We start from the raw sequence: 21,999 nt of genomic DNA on the forward strand, positions 1-21,999 counted from the left end.
TGTAGTTTTGCCTGTAAAATTAAGACAACACAACGACAGGGGGCAGGGCAGAAAGTCAGCGAAAATCCTTAAAAATTATAGGTGCAAGGATTTGTGTGCGCTTGGCACAAACCTCCAACAAAGGTAGGGTTGACTGCACTGAGACGAGAAATGTTTATTTGGAGTGGCTACAAGGAGCAGGACAGAACAAAAAAACCACTTTTTCCTCACAGATTTCACTCTGCTTCCTGGCCCAGGTACACACTGAACTCAGTTCACTTTGCTCACAGAAGAGAAACATAGTTTATAGGACAAGGGTTACGGACCTAGTTCTGGAAGCCAACACGTAATTGTTATTTTCTATGATATAAACCCTCCTAGACGAAACGAGCATGTAAATGATTTCTCAGGAAAAATAAGCTTGTTTATCAGAGAGAGATGGAAAGATCACATCCCTCTCCTACGAGTGATTGCACCCATATAATACATACCCAAAATGTACCCAAAGTAACCACCCATCTTGTTAATGCTCAACCAACTGTATTTGGCATTTTAAAAAGATAAAGCCAAGTAGTTTGCTTTTTTTTTTCTTAACAAAAGCTCCTTTAAACACCTAAAAAATACCTCTTAATGCAGAGTTACATATTTTTGCACACTAAATTTTGTGTGTTGAGAAGAGCTTTCCTTTGTGTGCCATGAAGCTGCATAATTATTTCCAAATCCGTGGAGAAGGCTGCTGTCCTTTTAGGAGTTTTTCTGTGGGATTTTGATTGTCACCTAGAGGGGGAAAAAAAAAGTAAAGAAAAGTCACAAAGTTATTTGGGATTTTTCTGGAGAGTTCTCAGGAGTATTCACAGAAAGGGTGAGAGGGAGGAGAAAACCCAGTGTATCCCAGTCAGGGACAGGTTTGGAGACTGGGAAGGCTCAAGGAGAGGGGGAAGCTCACGGTTTGGGTCACAGTTTTGCCTCAGTTTGGTTTCAACTCTGAGCCTAGCCCACACCAGCAAAGGCACAAAGACAATCTGGAGCTACCCCAGCGGGTTGGGAAGGCCGTGGATCCAGGGATACTCACGTTTTTCACCTCCACATAGGCCTCCAGGCCGTACTCTCCCAGCTCCCGCCCGTTCCCTGAGGCTTTGTAGCCACCAAAGGGGGCCTGGGCACCAAACACATCATAGCAGTTTATCCTGGAATGGAAAGCAAGGATGAAACACCTGTAGTTCAGGGAAGAGCCCTCTGGCAACACATGGGATATCTGAGCTGTTCACAGCAGAGGGAGGGTGGAATTTCTGGGCAGGATCCCCTTATCTGTCAATTCCCTCAGCCAACAGAACCAATCAGCGCTGGAATTTATCAGGCAGGACACAGAACATCACGGAATCCACCCCCATCTCTCATTATTCCAGGGCCAAGTGTCCAGGTTGCCACTCTCAGCTGCAACTTCCAGGGATGGGGCAGCCACAGCTCCTCTGGGCAACCTGTGCCAGGGCCTCACCACCCTCACAGGGAGGAATTTCTCCCCAATATCCCATCTAACGCTGCCCTCTGGCAGTGGGAAGCCATTCCCCCTTGGCCTGTCACTCCATCCCTTGTCCCAAGTCCCTCTCCAGCTCTCCTGGAGCCCCTTTAGGCACTGGAGGAGGTTTTAAGGTCTCCTTGGAGCCTTCTCCAGGCTGAACACTCGCAGATAACCACTCTCATAGGAGAGATGCTCCACCCTAAATAAATAAATAAATAAATATAAAAACCACCTAAGTTCCCATTATACCTGAAGGTCTGACATTACTCTGAGCAAAGTACACGTAAAATTAGACCCAAAGGACAGACAGGCTATCAAAGAGCAATCCCAATGAGCCACGGCAGCATCCAGGGAAGCTCCCAGCAGCTGTGGGGGGAGGCAGGGAGGCAGTTCAGGCTCACCAGACTGTCCCAGCCCGCAGGCTCTGTGACACAAAGTTGGCTTTGTCCAGGTCCTTGGTGAACACTGCGGCTGCCAGGCCATACTTGGAGTCGTTGGCTCTCTCAATGACCTCCTCAATGGTTTTGAATTTCAGGATCTGCATGACTGGCCCAAATATCTGCAAAACCCAAGCAGAGCGTGGGAAAATCTGTGTAAATGGATCACAGGGAGGCCATGGGTGATGTGGGGCTGAAAGTCGCACAGGACACGAAATTCAGCGTCACTGCCCCTGTTAACAAAGGGCCCAGGATGTAACCAGAAGGGAAGATCACGTAACACGGAGAAACCTCGGGTTCCACAGCTCATGAACAGCCAGTGCTTGTAAACCTGGGGGTTTTTACATCAAGAGGTGGGAAGGGGCTGGACAGGGGGTGCTGCAGGACTCACCTCCTCCCTGGCAATGGTCATGTTGTCCTGCACGTCCCCAAAGACTGTGGGCTGGATGAAGTAGCCCCTGTCTGCAGCGGCGTTGCCACCACACAGCAGCTTGGCTCCCTCCCGCTGCCCAGTGCTGATGTAGCCCAGGATCTTCTTGAACTGCTCCTCATCCACCTGAGAGCCAGGAGGGGGCACACGTCAGCTCCACTTGAAAAAAGATTCCTTGTTTCAACAGGCTGCCAAGCCAGCTCCAAAGGGAAATGATCATTTTTAAATGCCAGCAGCAAGTTTTGGGATCATCCGAATGGTTAATTAACTCCTCCCTCCTGCACCAGTGAGGAGATAATGGGCACAGTTCAAATGAGGTTAATCAATAGACCAAAGGATATCTCCCTTCTAATCTACACAATGACCCAAGACTGGGATTATTTCATGAGATAACAGCTCAGGGTGTTTCCTGCTCTTACCTGAGGCCCCTGCTCAGTTTTGAAGTCAAAGGGGTTTCCAACCACCCTGGCCTTGGCCTTCTCCACGCTCCTCTCCACAAACTCATTGTAAATGTCCTCCTGCACGTATGTCCTGGACCCAGCACAGCAGCACTGTCCTTGGTTGAAGAACAGGGCAAAGTGGGCTTGATCCACAGCCCAGTCCACTAGGATGGGGGAGAGAAAACAAATAAGCAGATAAACCCAACCAGAGTCCAGGACTTCTTTAGGACAATTATCACAGAGACTGCTGGGGATACAAAGTCCCTTCAGCTGACAGCATTCGCCATGGGTTAGTAGGGCAGGAGTTACAGACTTAATTCTTATGAGGGTCTATTAAAGCAATCCAGACTAGAGAAAATTATCTGAGGCAGATTACAGTTCTCATTGGAAATTATCGGGTATTAAGGACAAATTTTCTTCCTTACTTAACTGCCATATAAAAGGCCATGTGTTGGCTCATCAAGACCAAAAATGAGTTTATACTCAAGGGATGAGGGAAGCAGGACTTCGTAAGAGAAGAAAAGAGTGGTGTGCTCCAAGAGAAATGAAAACAAAATTGGAGCGAGGACTGGAGGAAGATACTGAAACAATCATTGTTTGTTGGTAACTGAACTTCCCAGCACTGGGAAAAGATGTGGGAGTGGAGAAGCACTGATACACAAATGCAGCAGCTACAGCAAGAGGCACAGAGTGGTGGTGTCCGGGCTGGAGCCTCACACAACACAGGAGAATTTTCCTTCCCTTTCCTTTCCCCTCCAGCTCTGCTTGGAAGTGGCCAAGGTAAAAGGCACAGATTAAACATTGCACAGCAGGTACTCACTGTCTGCATCAGACATGATTATATTTGGGCTCTTCCCTCCAAGCTCCAGGGTCACCCTCTTGAGGTTACTCTCTGCTGCAGCCTTTTGGATCAGGTGTCCAACCTGCAGGGAGAGCAGAGCAGGTGTTGCAATTAACTCCCACATCAGCAAGGCCTGGCAGGGCTCTGGGTTTGCATCTCAGTCAGCACTTCAGTGTTAATCCCCTCATTGTCAGGGCTTTAAGTCTGCCTAGAGTTTCACCCCCAGTAAGAAGCAGCTCAAGGGAAACAATAGGAAATATTCTAAATATTCAAATCAGAACAAAAGAGTCTTATGTAATGCAAAAATACACATCAAACCCTGGAATCAGCCTTAAATGAGGTGTAGAAGGCAAAGCACCTCCAGTATTTTATCCAGCAATGCGATACTCCGTGGTCCCAAGGGCTGAAGGTTCAGGTGCTCCCTTACCTCTGTGGAGCCGGTGAAGGCCACCTTATCAATGTCCATGTGGGAGGAGATGGCAGCCCCTGCCGTGGGCCCATAGCCAGGGATGATGTTCACCACGCCCGGAGGGAATCCAGCCTGGCAATTCCCAGCAGGACACAGCAAGGTTATTCCTTTTACACTCCAAGGCTTCCCCTCCCCTCCTCTGTTTGTGCCCCCACCAGCAGCAGCCTTTACTCCTTTGATTTCCCAGGGCTTTATTTTAATGCTGTTTGCAATAACCGAGACATAACTGCTCTTCCCACCCCATATCCCGAGCACAATTTGAAGGTGTATTTACAGATATAGATATAAATACAGATGTATGTTCACTTTCTGGTCACCCTGAAGTTCATTATCTAATCAAACCTCAAAGAGTCCTTCCCTAATCAAGAGTTACATGGTCTGCATATGCATTTATATGAACAAGGGGGTTTTTTGCTAAATCAGCTGCTGAGAGACCCAGGACAACCCATCCTTCCTGCAGACAGCCCTTCCCTGCTCCTGTCTCCAGTGGTGATGGAATCCTGGCCTTGTCCTCACCTCTTTGATCAGATTGGCCACGTAGAGAGCGCTCAGGGGGGTTTGCTCTGCCACTTTCATCACAACCACATTCCCAGTGGCCAGGGCAGGCCCCAGTTTCCAGGCTTGCATCAACAGTGGGAAGTTCCACTGAAAAACAAGGAGGGATTTGCTGGCGTGAACGTGAAAGTTTCTGATTAATCAGTAATTAACCAGTGAGCTCCACTCAAATCAGCACTTAGGGAAGAGCCTTGGATCTTTCCTCATCACACTGAATTTTGGGGTTAATTCTAGGTAGTAGTTTAAACTTAATTGTGGTTCTGAGACAGGTAATTCCTATAAATGGGGTTAAAGCCCCCTTTTTTTTTTAATCAGCAGATACAAAGTAAACCTTGCTCAGAGCCCATGAAATGAACAGGCAGTTCTGTACTCCCGGAGTGAAGTAAGAGCCCTCCCAGCTGGTGCAAGCCCGACTTTGTTTACCCCTGGGAGGAAGCAGTGGTTAGCAACAGAGGGGAACTTACACTGTAACACTGAATTCTTGCAGCGCTGCAGGAACTGCTGTTACATTTTACTCACCGGGATGATCTGTCCACAAACTCCCACTGGCTCATGTCTTGTGTAGCAGAAGAAGTCTCCATCTAACGGGATGGTTTTGCCATGGAATTTATCTGACCAGCCTGCAAAGTATCTGGAAACAGTAACAATTTGGTCATTGGAATTAAAATAACAAGTCTGCTGCCCACAGAAGATAAGAGAGACTTCCTCCAGCTATTTGCTTTCTTCTCTTTTTCAGTCACTTCAGAAAACACAACCCAATGCAGGTATTTCCCAAACAGGTGATTTTAAGAATGGACAGTAAATAGAAATATTTGTGTCTCTTATTGTCATTTCTGTGCTGTAACAGATCACCACCCTTTGTGTGACTTTGGGAACTCAGAGGAATTACAGCAAAAAGTAAACCCAAAGTGTCTGATATGAAACCAGATCAGTCAGATCCAGATCCCACAGCACCTGTGGCCTCCAAACCTACCTGAGACATTTGACCACCATGTCCAAATCCACCAGGTAGGAGATGGCATAGGGTTTGCCGTTATCCAGAGTTTCCAGTGCCTGCAAAAGACAGCAAGGTTTCCTGAAGAGCCGGGGGGAAGTCACAAGCACAGCTTTGAGTCAGTTCTCAGTTTGCTGGATCTGTCCGGAGTGTTGGCCTCCCAAAAGTTCTTCCCCCCACCTTTGTAAGTCTGTCCCCCAGCCTGAGCTGTGGATGAAGCCCCCAGCCCACCCAATGGACACAACCCCCCGTGATTTCCAGTCCCTGCACTGCGGCAGAGCACAGCACTCACAGCCAGGTAGGCACGGTCCCTCTCGATCAGGTCAGCCAGACGGTTCAGCAGCTTGCCCCGGTGAGATGCGTCCATCCTCCTCCAGGGAGAGCCCAGCTGGAATGCTGCCTTGGCTGCCTTGACGGCTTTGTCCACATCTGCCTGCGGGGGAGCCCAGGCAAAGGGTGAGAAAGGGTGAGAAAGGAGTAACCAGGCCCCACTCCTTCTCTGCAAACAACAAAAGCTCTCCCTGCTCCCCAGGAGAAAACAGCCTCCAGCCAAACAGCACAAGAGGCTGCTCCTGCCAGGCTTTTGGCAGCTGCCCCACTGCAAGGCACTCCTCGATCCCAGGGCAGGGGAGCACACGGGTACAGCCCCTGGGCCACTTTCCCCGTGAGCACCATCCTCAGCACAAACACTGCGCTGCACCAGACACAGCTTTCCCACCCAGGCTGCATCCATGAGGAGCAAGGAGCAGGAGTGGCAGTGGACCAGATGGATGCAACAGCTGTGCAGCCACAACCTCTGCCTGTGCTCATCCTCTGTTATTTCAGCTACACGGAGTGCAAATATCATCAGGTTATTTCTGCCATGCCACCTGCTGGGTTAATATTTGCATCCTAGAACAAGGCATGGGAAAAGCTCTGGAAGTCTGCTTTTGGCACTTTTTCAGAATCCAATCTAAAAGGGTTTTTTCCTTGATCAGCTGTCTCTGATCCATGATTTTTGTCCTGTCGAGGCATTTGCTGGTTCCTACTTGGTTCTCTGTCCTGGCTTGCTGCAATGGTCTTGCCGGGACAAGCCAGGCTGCCACAGAGAGGCAAACAACAAAGGGTTTTCCTCACTCACTCCTCCCTTGGGGAACACACACAAGTTTCCAGACTGCAGGAAAAACCCAAAATTGCTGGGAAACACCACCTCAGCTCTGCCACCAGCTCCCAGCAGGGCCTTGCATAAGCAGGGGATGATGACATGACTTTATTCCCCACCATTTCTTTTTTTAAAAAAGCAGTAGTCAAGGAAGAACAGGAGCAGCACTTGATGTGGTATTTGCATAGATGAGACACTGCTGCAAACATGGCTCTCCTGGAGCTGCCCAGGTGAGAGGTGGAATGGTGTCTTCCTCTGCAACCCCTCTGGACCCGCTCCCATGGAAAACAAACCCATCTCATCCCAACAACATTTACCTTATCGCCCTCAGCCACCTGGCAGATGACTTCTCCTGTGGCTGGGTTGATGGAAGGGAAGGTTTTCTTGCTGACTGCATCGTGCCATTCGTTATTTATGAAAATCTGCAAGCAAAAAGCCAAGCAGGGCTGAGCCTTCGAGCCAGATCCCAGGGAGATCAGGGGGAGCTTTGGTTCTTTGATGGCATCTGAGGAGCCTGGTTAATTAAAAGGGCTTAACTTGACTTGTGTGGGCTCCAAACCTGCAGCGATATGAAGGAGATACTTTAGCCTAAAAGCACATAACAGAGCCTCCAGTGAGTAAAGGAATTCACAGCTCAGCAAACAGCACGTGAATTGGAAGATGTTCCCATCTTGGTAGGTCCTTGCAAAAGCTGGAAGCCTGGCTGGAGCTGTGCGGGGACACTGGGGAGCTCAGGAGACTGAGAAGTGAGAAAATGCTTTAGGCATGGACAAGTGAGTTGATTTTGCCCAGAGCACAAGAGCTTTTGCAGCATTTCTTACGGACTTATGAGCCTTAAGGGTCTTTTCCAACCTAAATAATTCTACTATAACCAGATTAACCGATTTTAGGCTCCCCATGCACCAGAACCAGGTGTTAACAGCAGCTTTTTACCAACTCCTTCTTTCTAAAGGTATTTTTTTTTTCCAGGTCGATGGCAAGGGAGTGGGAGTGCAAAGATCGTGGTGCTCGCCAAGAACTTGCTGAACGCTCAGACAACCGCCAACGGCCTGGGCATGGCCACCGGGGAAGGATTGACCGGGTGCCTTGGAGTGCTGCCTTCCACCAGCACCTCGCACAGGTGATCCCACAGGATTTTCCTGGAGCAAGGGTCTAATCTCTGCAGATAACCAGCCAAGTACCTTCCCCTCCCTTCCCGTGCCCTTTCTCAGAGTTTTCTTCGTAGGTCGTTCGCACCGATGCGGGGTTGCCGAGCCCACCGCGGGCACGGGGACAGAGCCCGGTGGCGGTGGGACTCATGCCCTGTGCCCCGCATCTGCGGCTGCACCCAAGGCTGCTCTTTTCCAAGGCTTTGGGCCCGAATCCCCGGCTGCTCCGGCGCTCCGGGTTCAGCGTCACCCCGGGCTGGCCCAGCCCCGCACCGGGCTCGATCGGCGGACACGGAAGCCCCAGACACCCCTGCCCAGCCCGGCTGGCCTGGGCTCCCAGCGCGGCCCTACCTTGTTATAGGCGATGTCGGGGCGCGGGTTGGGCGCCGGGATGGGGGAGGCAGCGGCGGCCGAGAAGGGAGCCCGGAGCAGGGCCGGGCAGAGCCGGGAGCCGCGCACCACCGCCCGCAGCATGCTGAGCTCAGCTGGGCCGGGCCGGGCCCCGCAACTCGGGACAGCCCCGCTCCGCTCCCCCCGCCCCGCCCCGGCACCGCTCGGCACCGCCCACGTCGGCTCGGTTTGGCTCGGCTCGGTGCTGCTCTCAGCAGCGCAGCACGGGGAGAACCAGCCTGGCGTCCTTGGTTCGGATGGAATAGGCTCGATCCAGCTCGGTTCGGGCGGTGCTGGCTCAGCTCAGCTCTGCTCAGCACGGTCCCGTTCGGGTCGGTTCAGCCCAGTTCAGCTCAAGTCAGGCTTGGTTTAGTGCAGCGGGGCTGCCTCATCCGTGTCCAGCACCGGCACTAACTGTCCCTGTCCTTGTCCCTATCCCGTCTCTGCCCTCTCCCCGTCCATACCCAGAGAATTTCGTGCCTAATTGCAGGCAAGAACTAGGAAAAAAGAGGAAAAAAAATACAGAAACACCTCCGCTGAGCTGGTTACTTTTGAAGGAAGGTGATGAGGGAGAATTTGGGGACCTAGACCCTCGGTTCCATGGACGTGCCACCATTACCGTCCAGCCAGGCATCCAAAAAACCCTCCCGTGTGTAGGGGCAGTGGAACAAAGCCAGGGAAGTGCTTTCACAACAGGGAGCTTCTCGGTGAATGCAAATGAGAGGCTTTGTGAAATCGCTCCCATCAATGGCTAAAGGGCTTCTTTTCTGGTTTGTTTTAGATGCATTGTGCAACTTCAGTGTATCCAAGTGCAGATTCACGTGCAGGGAACAGAGGAGCGCTCGGGTTATCATGACCATCGCTAAGGAAGCCACAGACCAAAAACACAAAGAGTTTTTAACCTCTAAAAAAAGACCTGGGGAATACTCTGTGTAAGAGACTGCACCCTCTGGCTTCTTCAGTGAGGGGTCTGTGAAGGGTGACAGGGATAGCTCTGGTTTATTAAAGGGGCCAGAAAAATTGTAGGATATGTGAGTCCAGGAATAATTTCACCCATTGTCCTGGACGACCCAGGTCACTGAAAGTCTTGCTGGAGGTTCCTGCATTTGCACTTTCCAGGCGTTTCTCCCGGGAGAGGGGAATATCAGCCGTTTGGTGCAGGGAGGAACAGCACAGCCCAGAGAGGCAAAACGCCCGCTCGAGGTTATCCAGCAGGACACGGATTAGGCCGTGTGTTTCCTGGATCAGTTGAGAAGAAATCCTCTTGTGCTGGATCTCAGCCTCTCTCATCCTTGTCCACCCGCATCCCTTAAAGGGTGACGGATTCCCGGTCAGTGGCTCCTGGGCAGCCCTTTTGGAGGTGGCACTCGCAAGGACCTCTTGTTCCGACCTGTTCTCCCTCCTGTCACAGCCCTGCGCGTGTTATAGCACCTGTGGGAGATGCCAGACCGGTTTCACCTGCAGAGATGTGCCCGTGTCTCCCGGAGGGAGCGGCTCAGGGTACCCACAGGACACGTCACAGAGCTGAGCTCCAGCTCGGGGCTAAGCTCCCATGTGTGTCCTGTCTGTCTTCTGATGATCCCGGAGTGGACAACGCATGACATTGAGCACTAGTCCTGTGTTAAATAAAGCTTTTCTTCTCTCGAGCAGCCCCTTCTCTCTCCTGGGGCTTGGAGACAGATCCAGCAGCACTAAAAACCTTCAGGGCAGACCCGTCTCTCAGCCCCCTGAGCCTGCCTAAAGGCGGTAGGAGGTGCAGGAGTCAGGTGCCTCCTGGGAAAACCATCCCAAAAGTCTGGGCTGGACAGATATAGGCTCAGCTCCCTCCCCCTTCCACAGCAGAGCTAAATGCTTAAGGCTGAGGTGGAATTTCACCCTGGAGCTTGGGAGAATCCAAGGCTCAGATTACCAGCTTCCCTACAGCCTCATGGTCCTTGTGCTGAGAGCCAGCATGGCCCCTCAGGGCTCTTTGTAGCACCCCTTGTGCCCCTGAGGGCTGGGAGGTGGCGGCCACCCTGGGCAGATGGGCTGTGAGGCTGTGCCCATGCTGGAGGAGCTGGAGGATCCAAAGAACTGTGCCCATTACTTTAATATTGAATTAATACTACATATAAATTGCTCGTGCTCATAAAGTTACCATGGTTGTTCCCACAGTTCTCCCCTTGTTCTGGCCTCTGTGAAGCACTGAAAGCCCCCATTTGATCCAGTCTGCATCCTCCATGGTCCCCAAAGAGACCCCAGAGATCCACTGCACTCATGGGACCATGGAGTCCTCTCAGTTCCTCCCAGCTCCACGGGGCAGGCACTGCCTCAGCTCTGTAGTCTCCCCTGAATCCAGAGACCTCAAGTTCCTCCCACCACCAAAGACTCTTCCAGAATCTGCATGTTGCTGGAGGTTGTGCTGAATGAGGAGAGACATGCTGGTCCATTCTCTTTATTCTCAAAACCAAGTCTTGCACCCCCAGCCAGATCATTCCCAACCAACTCTCCCTGCTGCAGGACTGACTTCCTGCAGCCTCATGATCCAAGGATGGATTTTGCCCTGTATTGAGCCAGGCAATAAAGGCACTAAGCACAGATAACACCAAACACCACTGGAATTGAGATGCTCACAGGCTGCAGCCTCTCCCATGTCAGAGGGGCTGGTTTGGGTCCCCATCCAAGGTTTCCTGGTGCTGCAGCTCCTGGCTCAGCTCTGGTGTGGAGAGTCCTGTCCTGTGAGCCCCCCAGGACCCTCAGCCAGACGTGGAGCTCAGGTCTGAGGGAAGTGCTGGGCTGGGATCTGCACTGTGGAGATTTTCTGCTCCAGGGACCTGTGGGAGAGAGAAACCAGAGCCCATGTGGGCACACAAAGGGCTGCAGGACCAGGGCAGGATGGCAGCAATGTGCCAGTGCTTTTCCAAATGCCCTGGGGACCCCGTGCTGGGGAAACATCCTCACTGGGGATCCCACAGCAGACAGGACAAATCACCCCTCATGCTCACAGGCCCCAAACTGCAGTGGCATGGAGGAGGCCCCAGAAGGGAGGGGTCCCAGTGTTGCTGGTTTTGGGTCAGGGAAGGCTCAAGCCTCAGGAATTTGCTCACTTGTCTGCCCTGATCCATGGCCTGTGCAGCCATCAGAGCCACTGCCTTGGTCCTTGCACTCTGTGCCTGGGGGAGGAGGATGAGACACATCGATGGTGTGGTGCCCCTGCCACTGACCCCCTCTGACAGCCAGACGTGGCTCTGAAGGAGAAACTGAGCTTCCCTGTGCTCCTCTGGAGAGGATCTCCCTGGGGAACTGCAGGGACAGGCAACCTTTGGGATCAGTGTGGAAAGTCTGCTGGCTCCTGGTGCGGAATGTGGCAGGATCAGCTGAGATCCTGCCCTGCTCGGCCAGGAATGCCTCAGCCAAGGGCATCTGGCTGCCAAGCTCCCAGGGATGAACCTCTCCCTGGCAGTGCCAGCTGGCACAGGGCAGCCTTGCCCTTGCCCAGCTCTGGAGCACTGTGGCAGTTCCAGGCTGGGAATACTTGGCCATGTAACAGTTCTGTGTGTTATCTTGCTGTTGCAGGCAGCAAAACTTCTCCCCTGGCTTTCACAACACTTCCACAACAAAGGCCGACAGTGCAGGGATGATGCCAAGGGAAAGAGCAGTGGGATGGATGTGGAGGTGGCAGGGATGAGGGGGATCTGTGGAGCCACACACAAGAAGCAGCATCTCCACAAGCCCAAGGCATGGAGTAGAGAGAGTGTGGCAATCCCGATGTTTGGAGACTTGGCAGAGATGAATGTTTCAAGGAAGGGCAAGGAGATCTGCTCATCTCAGCACTTCCAAACTCCCCACAGCTGCTGCTTCCCTGCCCTTTCCACCTTCTCAGTGGATCAGCTGCCAAGTGCCCTGACAGGCTGGTGTTTGCTGGTTTCTGCCAGAGCACAAGGGAACACTTTGGAAGGGCACCTGGATATTTTTTTGGCAGCTAAAAGAGGTTAAGTAACGCACTAGAATTTGATAATATAATTAGAATAATTAAGAGTACAATCTTGGTAGCAGCCCAAGGGTGGGGTTGTTTGCTTCCACTCACACTGTCAATGGAAGATGGGGAGGTGCAAGCAGCTCCTGCCCCATCTGAGGGACCTCCCAAGGAAGCACCAGAGGGACACAGTGAAGGGAATTAACTCAGCCTTTCCCAGGGAGAGACAGGAGTGACGTTTCCCTGGATAGGGAAAGGTAAGGAATGATCATTTCCTCCTGGACTGGCAGCTGTCGAAAAGCCCAAGCCCAGCCAAGCTCTGGGCACGCCATCAGCACGGATGGCAGGACCTTGGGGGAACAGCACCAGTGACCACAGCTGGGCTGGTGTTAATCTGCTCCTCTTGGAAGGGAGTGCCAGCCTCCAAAATCACTGTTTCCCAGGATATGAACTCTGCTACAGCCATAGGAACCCAGCCCTCTGCCTTCAAGCCACTGGACTCCAGGAGTGCCAAATATCTGATGTGATCAGGAGAGCCAGGACACCTGGAGGCCCCAGTCCCCACCCTGGGGCAGGTGCAGCAAAGCAGCTTCAGGACAGAAGGTATCTCACCTGCAGTTCTGGCAGAGAACATGGAGTCCTTCTGGAATGGGAACTCGGAAAGTCCAACTGGATGCCCATATTTTCCAGCTTGCAGCAAAGACCCTGAGCCATCCCCAACAGGCTGCTGGGAGTGCCCAGGGGGACTCTGGGCACAGGGGCTGCCCCAGGCCGTGCCCAGGTGCTGTAACTCCTGCTCAGGAACAGCCCTCGCCCAGCCCAGGTGCTGGAATGTCGTGCGAGCAGCTTTGTGGGGGAGAGGTTCTCAAACACACGGAATCCTTCTTTTATGGCAAAATCCCAAGCCAGCTCAGCCACAAACTCTGCATCCTTGGGGCTGCTGTCACCTGGAGCTGGCCTCCCTGGGTACAAGAGAACAGCACACTTGTTTGGAAGATTTGGTGTTATGCACTCACATCCCAAACAGCACCACGCGCCCTTGTCTGGGCCAGCCCAGCAGGACTCGGGGAAACTCCTCTCTAAGGCTGTGAAAATAACATCTAATTTAATTCTCATAAAGGCTCCAAGGCCACACCTGATGTGTGCAGCCAAAGAGCACCAAGAGCTCTCACCAGCTCCCCGTGAGTCCCTTGGCAAGGCTGGTGCTGAATTGGAAGGTCTGAGAGCTCCATCTGTAGGACACAGCTCTGGGCTCCCAACTTTGGCCTCTGCTCCGCTCTCCCAGGAAAGAAAGGACCCCACAGCACAAACTCCAGGCCTGTGCTGGAGCAGGGAGGCAGCTCTGTGCCCATGGCTGTGCAGGGCACTGCTGGCCTGGCTGGGCTCCTCACCTGCCAGGGAGCCACGGAGACGTCCCTGCAGCATCACAGCCAGGCGGAAAAAGGCAAAGGCCAGGTAGAAATTCCAGTTCTCCGGGTGCTTCACTCCCATGTGGCAACAGTACATCTGGGAATACTCCTCTGCCGTGGGAATTCCCAGGTGCCCCAAGTCACACTTCCTCAAGCCTGGAAGATGGGAAGAGGTAACAGTGAGTCAGCTGACAGAGAGCAGCTCAGAGCTCCCTAGGGATGGTGTGAGCTTAGTGGCACAGCCAGGCACTTCCATGGAGACACCTGCACCCTTCCAGGACCTGCACAGCTGCCGTGCTGGCCCCATATGGAACTCCGGTTGGCAGCAGCCTGCACCCCAAAATGTACACAGGGCAGTTCTCCTGATTAGGGTGAAACTGTGACTGACAGATATCCCTCCTAAATGATGGAACCTCTCCATTTAACCCTATCTTTTTCTTCTAAACAAGTGTATAACTTAGTGCACAAACCACTCCTGATCTGCTTCACAACCTTCCCACCCAAAAGAGCTGCCCAGCTTCCCAGCTGGACTGAGAGGGAGAATAATGCAAAGCCAGAGCCCTTTCCAGCTGCACTGAGCCCCACTGCCAGCTGAGCTGCTTGGGCAGGAGCTGATCTGTTTTGAACTCTGGTTCCTCTGCTTGTGCCAAAGGTAACTGTGCCCCCTCTGTACCTCTGTGAGCACTAAAGTGGGCTGGCAGGAAGAAGCTCATACAGCTATTCGCCAAATCACACATAGGATCTCCTAGAGTGGCAAACTTCCAGCCCAGCACAGCAAGGACTTCTGGCCTGTCTGGATGAAAGACCAGGTGGTCCATCCTGTATCAGAGAGAAAAAGAGATCAGAAAAGTCTCCAGAGGAGGGAAAAACCCGAGGGCTCAGCAGCAGTAGGTGCTTTCAGTGCTCTTCACTCTCTTCAAAAATTCCTGAGTCCTTTGGAAGGCAGCACAAGTGAAACATTAATTTCTGCAAGCAGAGGATGGAGGTTACTCAATATTGAACTCCCTGGTTAATAATGGACTAAACTGTGCTTTGGAGAATGAAACCAAGTTAGTCAGAGCCTCAGATCAATGGCAGATGCTACTGGCCAGGGTAACGAGAAGATGAAGCAGGCAAGTCACTGTCCAGGGGATCTCCTGGTCATTCCAAAGGCACAGAGCTCCTGCCATGTGCTGTAGATTATGCACAGCCCTCACCAGTGTGAGCCCATGAGAGGGCAGGAGCCCACTGGGGAACAACCAGAGCAGACAGCCATCCTGCCAGGGTGCAGAGAGCTCCTGCAACCTCGGCGAAGGAGCCTTGGTCCAGACCTGGCACTGCAGCCCCACAGCCCTGGCAGGATCCAGCTGAGCTCTGGCAGCACAGAAGCACCACAGCATCCCTCCCCTCTGTCCCAGGCACCCCACTCCTGCAGGACTTCACCTGGAATACTGGCAGGTTTTGTCACCCAAACCCCTTCAGCACCAAATACCATTGGCAAGAAGCACCAGGGCTGATTCCTGAGTACTGCAGGAAGAGCTGATGATCCTCCAGTGTTAGACCAGCATTTGCAGCCACTGGGTGAAGAAACTCAATCTCAGTCCCTGGGGGATGCTGACCCTGACCCTGATCCAAAATCCAGCTTTTGGACTGTTTGAAGCTGCTGCCCCAGCCCAGTCAGCACCTTTTGGAGTTTGTGGATCATTTTACACTCAGTCCTTCTCTCCTGCCTGGGATGTGCTCCAGGGCAGTACCTGAAATCACCGTGCACCACTGTTGTCTTCTGGGAGTCAGGAAAATGCAGAGGCAGCCACTGGATGAGCCTCTCCATCGCTGGGATAACATGAGTTTCCACAGCTCGATACTGCTTTGTCCAGGTCTCAACCTGCTGCTGGACGTAATTTCCTGGAACAGAGGAATGGAGGCTCCCAGGGAAAGGCACAAAGAAAGGCTTCAAAAGGGACACAGAAAAAGTCAAACAGCCAAGTAGATCTCAGACCAGAACCCTGAGTTAAGCTCCAAGAATTTAATGGCAGTTTCCAGGGGTCTCATACATTCTTAACTGGGCACTGGATTTAATACTCAGGTGGAAATAATCCAATCCTGGACAAAAATGTAACTTCTCCACCAGCTCCAGGAAGCTGAGCTATCTCTGCAGAGGGACTGGGGGGGATGCTTGGGGAGGTTTGGTCAGAGACGGCAACAAAGAAGTTACTCCTGCACCTACAGTGGGCAGAGATGGCAACGAACATGGCAGGAAGCTCTGGGAGCTAGGAGAGCTCTGGGAACTCATGGGAAACCTGGATTTAAAGAGCTCTCCACACTCGCCCACCACAGCTGGGCATTCAAACTCTGGACTGCTCATCTTCCCTTTTCTCCCTGCCCCCAGTTTGGTCCATCCTGCCTATCCCTTGAAATGCTGACACACAGGAGAAGAAAGGATCCAGAGCCTCCTCTCACCATGCTCCCTGAGGTCCTGCAGCTTGGCTGCTCCGAGGTCCAGGCTGTGGATCCTGGCCAGGACACTTGCCATGGCACTGTAGCAGGCGCGGCGCCGGCGCGGCGGCACCGCGGGCAGGGCCACGGCGCGGTGGATGTGGCCAGCACAGTGCTCCAGCAGGTAGAAAGGTGTGCCAAGGATGCTGGGGAAGCAAATTGGGATCAGTGGGGCTGAGGTCAATCCTGCTTCTACCCTCCCAAATCTCACCTGCACCCTGAATGTGCCCTCCAGGCCTCACCTGCATGGGCAGGTGGAGAGCAGCCCCAGCAGCACTTGGGTGCCCACTGGAGCCCAGCTCAGGCTTTCCGGTGGCACACGGCTGTGGCATGGTCAGCCCTGGTCCCTCCAGCCACAGGAAGGTGAGCTTGGAGCCAGGCTCCAGCAGCAGCTGTTTCCCTGCTCCCTGCAGTGGGTGTGAGCTGGGCTGTCGGGCTCCTCACAAACACCAGGAGCAGTGGACACACATCCATCGAGCTGCAGTGCAGAGGCCGATTCCTGCAGCCAGCAGAGATCTGAGCCAGCTGCAGGCCTGAGGGGTGTCCTGTCACAGATTTGCTGCAGTCACTGCTGTCTGAGGTCTGGCAGTTGGAAAAATCCCCTCTTTATTGCAAACCTGGGCACTCTGAGTCAATGGGAAGCCCTACAATATTGCTTTATAGCTGCTTTTCAAAGAGAGTATTTGGATTAATTGCTAAAACAGGACACACCTAAACCAAGCCAAATAAAAAAGATCCTGTCCTTTGAACATCTAGAGGCTCCTCCAGCCCCACACTGCACAAATGCTCATTAGACCAGTGCACTTTGTGAGCTCTGGCTCCTTCTTCTCTCCCCTCTTCATCTTTGGGGGAATCTGGCTGCAGTTATCAAGCACAGAGTGAAAGCAGATTACCTTCTGTCCTCACAGAGAGCAAGCACAGGGGGCACAGGAACACCAGCTGCAGAGAGAGCCTTCAGGACCCTGCCAGGGAGGGAGAGAGGCGCAAGGGAATCAGCCCTGGAACTGCAGTGTTGGAGGCAGACACACCATATCAGAGTCCTGGGCTCAGTTTTAAATACACTAAAATAACGTGGCTGGGGGAGGTGAAAGGAGCACACCCCCATCTTCCCATGGCCCAGAGCCCCCAGACCTATCCCACACTCTGGAAAACAAGGGGAGGTCATAAATGATCCTCCCCACGTGTCCTGCCACTCTGGTGTTGAGGGAGCTCCTCTGGCCCAGCAAACTGCAGCAGCGCCCCTCTCACCTGTATTCCCTTGGGACAGAAGGGCCTGAGGGGCCATCGGGAGGCTCCTCCTCCTTCTTCAGCACCAGCAAACGACCTCCAAACTTCACCAAATAGCTCCGGGTGGACTCTCCGTGGTCGAACTGCCGTAACTCCAGTGGGGCTGGGAGTTGGGAGCAGAGGGTCAGCACTTCCCCAGGTTTTCCACCCCCTTCCTGCACTTGGGGCTGAGATCTCACCCTGTGTCCCTGGGGAACATGGCAGTAGCTCATGGATGTCTCACAGGACAGGAATATTCCTGAAATCTCTTGGCAACTTGTGCTCAACCCCTCCCATATGAGGAAGTCCTAAAATGTTTCTCATTTCTGGGGAAGTGATGGATCACTGGAACTGGAATGGCTGTGCTGTTTGCTTGGAGATTAGGAGCCTTTCCTTAATATTATTTTTCAATCCATATGTCATATGGAAAAAGCCAATGGCTCCAGAAAATCCAGGCTTTCTGATGGAAGGGCCAAACCCCCTGCAGTACCTGTTGGATGGGCACCAAGAACATCTTCAAGGTACTCCTGCAGACGATCCTTTGGGATTTCCATGCCTGGTCTCACTGAACGAGTATAGGGAACAAACCCTTGCAAAGGAAACCCCAGATGGGTTTCCAGCTCTTTGAGTGCTGCTTCTGGATCATCAACCTGAAACCAGGAGGGAGAGAGTAGCACTGGGTGACAGCTAGAAGACAAAATTTCCTGGGAAAGAGAGAGACTTCCCTGAGGTTAAACCGGGTTTGGAGCCACGAATGAAACAGCCCAGAGCAGTCTTTGCCAGCAATCCCTTCTTTAACCCCACCACATCCTGCAGGGACAAGCACAGGTTTGGCAAGAGTCAGCCACTGCCACTGGAAAATCCTGAGCTGTTCAAACCAAACAGTTTCTGGACACCAAATCCATCCCCAAATCCCACCCTGGCTGTGTCACTTTGTACCTTCACTGTTTTCATGCCAAGCTGGGCTGCTGCCTTCAGGTTCTGGCTGCTGCTGTCCAGCAGGATGGATTCCTGGGGCTGGACACCCAGGCGCTCCAAGCACAGCTTGTAGATCCCAGGATTTGGCCTGGGCATCCCTTCCTGATGTGATTCAACCATCTACAGCAACAACAGATGGATTATGCATGAGCCTGCTGTGCCCACAAACATCTGGGCAGTGCTGGAAATGGAGATGGGAGGGTGGGAAAGAGACTGGTTTAATTAACGTGAGAAATAAAGGACATGGAGCTGGATGGGGACTGTGTGGGTGCCAACTGCCTTGGCTGTGGCTCCTCAGCTCAAATCAGCCAAACAGGATAAGCCAGTCCTTGGATGGGAGATATCCAACAAGGTGTCCCAATGTGGGAGGCTCACTGGCCAATTGCTCAGTGCTGTCCAAGGAAGCCTCGGATGGCAGCACCTTCCAAAGGCTCTGGAAAAGCAGTGTCCTGACCACTGCACCCACCAAAGCCACCTCCACAGCAGCTGTGTTGACCATAACCATCCACCAAAATTTGGATCAAAAAAGCTTTGACTCAGTGTCTGAACACTCCCACTGCTCTCACAAGCATGAACAATCCAAGCAGCCATTCCCCTGCTCTGGTAACACTCCAGGAATAGGAATCTATAGGATGGATATAAACCCACTGCTAATGGAAATCCACATTCAGTTCTTTTTCCCCCACTAATGGCTGTGACACGGCTGTTGCTCCTGTTCCAGGAGCACCACACACCAGAGAGGCTGTAGGTATTGGAGCCTTGAGGTTCATGGCTCATCTGTGTCATCTCTGCAAAGGTGAAGGGTGTTGGGAAAGGAGACTCCGCTGCGAGAGGGGTCCTTGCTCCTCACCTCACACCGGTCAGCACATTGGGGTAGTGGTTTTTTTGGAGTATAGGGGGTGCTTGGCAATTCTTTGAAGAGTCCTTACTCTTTTAGAGCTTTTTTGTTTGTTTTTTAAAGCAGGCAGGGCACTGAATAATAACATTTATTTCTTGTCTGGTGTTCCAGCTTGCAAGCCCTTTATCTCCATCGCTGCCCGTGCCTCTTACACAGAGACTCGTGGCTGTGTGGGCACTTTGCAGTGGATTTGCAAATGTCACTCAGCTCCTCTCCAAGTGCCTAGCAGGAATTATGTCACGAGATGTTTTCCCAGGCTGTTCCACTGATGTCAACCAAACTGTGCTGCTGCTCATCTGGTACCTGCACTTAAAGAATTTCAGCTGCTGCTTTTACAGGTGGAGGAACAGAGCCCCATTTGGGATCCACTCAGACTTACCACATCAAAGTGCTGTTGGTCCAGGGGCAGAAACCTCTCTCCATCCCCCAGGCACAAATTGTGGCTCAGCAGAGCTGTCTTAAGCCCTTCTGCCCGGATACACTGAGCTGCTTCTGCCATTATGGTGAGCTGTTTTATCATCTCATTTCGGATTAAATCCCAGAGAAAAGAGTCCACTGGAACACGGACATTTGCCTGAGGAACACAGAAACCCCAAGAATGATAATGGGCCAGATAATGGGGTGAAAATAAGAGTGGTTGGGTAGGCAGGGTTGCCTGATCATCTTATCTTGCTGTCCTGCTTCCTCTGGCAGCAGAAGGCAGGCAGGGGATCTCCCAGCTAAACTGCTTTGCCCAAATAAACAAATGTTCTCACATCCCTAATTCTACAGCAGAGATAAAGGGCTGATTTTGGGAAAGAGAAATCACTGGGACTGTGCCTGCCATGGGATCAAGGCAGGTTAGAGACAAACACTGACAGACCAGCAGGCAGGAAAGGAATCTGCATTTTAGACTGAACTGTTTAAAAAGGACTTTATTCCAGTAGGAAATTAAGGCAAATTCATCTGCCTGCCCTGCCCAGGTACCAGGATAATGGTGCAAATCTGCCCTGTTCAGACAGCAATGCTTCCTAGATGGAAAATCCAGACCCTTCAACCAAAGGATTTCTTTTTAAAGCTCCTCTTTCCTCACTGGACCTGTTTCCATGCAGTCAGGAAGCACAAGGAGAGCAGGGGGGAGTTGGCTTACAATCTCAAAGCACTGCTGTCCCAATTCCTGCAGAAACTCCACAGCTGTCAGCTCTCCTCTGGAATACTTGAGAGAGAGGCTGTTCTCCCCTCCAGACACTGCAGCTTGCTGGATGGTGCCGGCTGGAATACAGCTCTGGGCCTCCCAGTCTGCATGGAGAACAGTAGGGAAGACAGGAAAGAGCATCAGCAGGACTGGGAAATCAGCTTGGAATCCCTCTGAGGTCTGATGTGCTGGCCTGGGGTGATTGACCCAGCCCAGAGGGAAGAGTTTGGGCATTCCAGGAACTGCAGCACCTCATCCCTGTGTTCAGTGTGGAGAGTTCCTAAACTCTGGTGACCTGTGACTGGATCAAGACAATGCCTGGAGCTGCGCCAGGGCTCAGTTAGGTCGGAGATCAGGGAAAGGCTCTCCCCCCAGAGGGTGCTGGGCACTGCCCAGGCTCCCCAGGGAATGGGCACGGCCCCGAGGCTGCCAGAGCTCCAGGAGCGTTGGGACAGCGCTGCCAGGGATGCCCAGGGTGGGATTGTTGGGGTGTCTGGGCAGGGCCAGGGGTTGGATGAGGATCCTTGTGGGTCCTTCCCAGCTCAGGACGTTCCGTGATTCTGTGGGATCAGGAATGGGAATACACACCTGTGGCTGTCCTGTGAGGGGCTGGGAGCAGCACCCCGCTCTCCTCAAAGATCACAGCTTTGTAAGAGAACCCTCTGGATCGCTGCTGGGTCAGCAGGAGCTGCCGGATCCCGGCACAGAGAAGGTTCTGGGCACAGGCAGCGCTCCTCAGGTACATGCTGGAAACCACAGGAAGGGCCAGGGAAACTCACACCTCAACCAAGGAGAGAGGCTGGAACACAACTGCAGAATTACAGGGGAAAATGTTTATTTATGCACACACAATCATGGAATGGTTAATGCTGGAGAAGATCTCCAAGATCATCAAGTCCAACGTCCCTGGATCCACCAAACCCTATGGCTAAGTGCCACTTCTGCACAGGGATGGGGACTCCACCTTGGGCAGCCACTGAAGTGTCCCACACAAAGCAGGGAGCCCCGAAAGGGGTTTTACCCAGGGTCCAAATCCCTTCAATAGTGTTGGGGATCACTCATCACTAACACACACTCATTACTGATCATAACCGGTGATCGGAGCCACATGGGGTCAGGCTCTGCTCCCGGGGAACAAGGGACACAACAAAAGGAAATCTGTGCCAGGAGAGGCTCAGGTCGGACATCAGGAGGAATTCCTTCATGGAAAGGGCTGTCAGCCATGGGGAGGGGCTGCCCAGGGAGCTGGAGGTGTCCAAGGAAGGGCCGGGCGCGGCGCTGGGCGCTCTGGGCTGGGTGACGCGGCGGGGATGGGCCGGGCTTGGACTCGGTGCTCCCGGGGCTCGTTCCCCTCAGGGCCCCCGGGGTCTCCGGCTGGGAGGCGGCTCCCCGCTCTCGCGGGAACGTACCTCCAACTCTCGCGAGAAGCAGCGGCCGCCCCTCGCAGCCCCCCGCGCGCTACCGCAGCCGCCACCGCCGCGCCGCCTGCTACGTCACCGCG

At 53.0% G+C, this 21,999-nt stretch overlaps 2 protein-coding genes across 3 annotated transcripts; both read right to left on the minus strand.

Annotated features, from left to right (window-relative positions):
- Positions 1-129: 129 nt before the first annotated feature.
- On the minus strand, positions 130-8,475 carry ALDH2 (aldehyde dehydrogenase 2 family member). Its single transcript, XM_032127961.1, has 13 exons — positions 8,305-8,475; positions 7,123-7,227; positions 5,957-6,097; positions 5,644-5,723; positions 5,190-5,301; positions 4,632-4,760; positions 4,074-4,187; positions 3,626-3,728; positions 2,785-2,969; positions 2,327-2,491; positions 1,900-2,057; positions 1,052-1,166; positions 130-756 (listed from the first exon to the last, which is right to left on the minus strand). Exons 1-13 carry the CDS (start codon positions 8,425-8,427, stop codon positions 724-726), a joined length of 1,563 nt encoding a protein of 520 aa, XP_031983852.1. The 5' UTR covers positions 8,428-8,475; the 3' UTR covers positions 130-723.
- Positions 8,476-10,761: 2,286 nt separating this feature from the next.
- On the minus strand, positions 10,762-21,993 carry ACAD10 (acyl-CoA dehydrogenase family member 10). Of its 2 annotated transcripts, none has more exons than XM_032127895.1 (14): positions 21,908-21,993; positions 21,087-21,308; positions 20,454-20,602; positions 19,704-19,898; positions 18,388-18,546; positions 17,939-18,098; positions 17,431-17,572; positions 17,076-17,144; positions 16,147-16,328; positions 15,441-15,591; positions 14,381-14,526; positions 13,690-13,863; positions 12,911-13,260; positions 10,762-11,156 (listed from the first exon to the last, which is right to left on the minus strand). In XM_032127895.1, the coding sequence occupies exons 2-14, from the start codon at positions 21,241-21,243 to the stop codon at positions 11,079-11,081; spliced, it is 2,112 nt and encodes a 703-aa protein (XP_031983786.1). In that variant the 5' UTR covers positions 21,244-21,308; positions 21,908-21,993; the 3' UTR covers positions 10,762-11,078. The 2 variants fall into 2 exon arrangements, with proteins under 2 accessions (XP_031983786.1, XP_031983787.1); XM_032127896.1 differs by having other exon boundaries at positions 21,087-21,244; positions 21,908-21,989.
- Between the last annotated feature and the right edge of the window lie 6 nt (positions 21,994-21,999).

The sequence above is a fragment of the Corvus moneduloides genome, chromosome 18 (assembly GCF_009650955.1).
Source record: "Corvus moneduloides isolate bCorMon1 chromosome 18, bCorMon1.pri, whole genome shotgun sequence".
NCBI classification, from domain to species: Eukaryota; Metazoa; Chordata; class Aves; order Passeriformes; family Corvidae; genus Corvus; species Corvus moneduloides.

What these genes read in the sequence shown, in the direction of transcription:
- ALDH2 (XM_032127961.1), bottom strand. Translation starts at nt 8,427, where the DNA reads ATGCTGCGGGCGGTGGTGCGCGGCTCCCGGCTCTGCCCGGCCCTGCTC. An exon ending in CTGCGGGCTGGGACAGTCTG is followed by an intron (nt 1,167 to 1,899) that starts GTGAGCCTGAAC and finishes TTTCCATTCCAG; the next exon opens with GATAAACTGCTATGATGTGT. An exon ending in CCTATGTGGAGGTGAAAAAC is followed by an intron (nt 757 to 1,051) that starts GTGAGTATCCCT and finishes TTCCCCCTCTAG; the next exon opens with GTGACAATCAAAATCCCACA.
- ACAD10 (XM_032127895.1), bottom strand. Translation starts at nt 21,243, where the DNA reads ATGTACCTGAGGAGCGCTGCCTGTGCCCAGAACCTTCTCTGTGCCGGG. An exon ending in GACAGCAGTGCTTTGAGATT is followed by an intron (nt 19,899 to 20,453) that starts GTAAGCCAACTC and finishes TGTGTTCCTCAG; the next exon opens with GCAAATGTCCGTGTTCCAGT. An exon ending in TCTCCGTGGCTCCCTGGCAG is followed by an intron (nt 13,261 to 13,689) that starts GTGAGGAGCCCA and finishes TCTTGTACCCAG; the next exon opens with GGAGGCCAGCTCCAGGTGAC.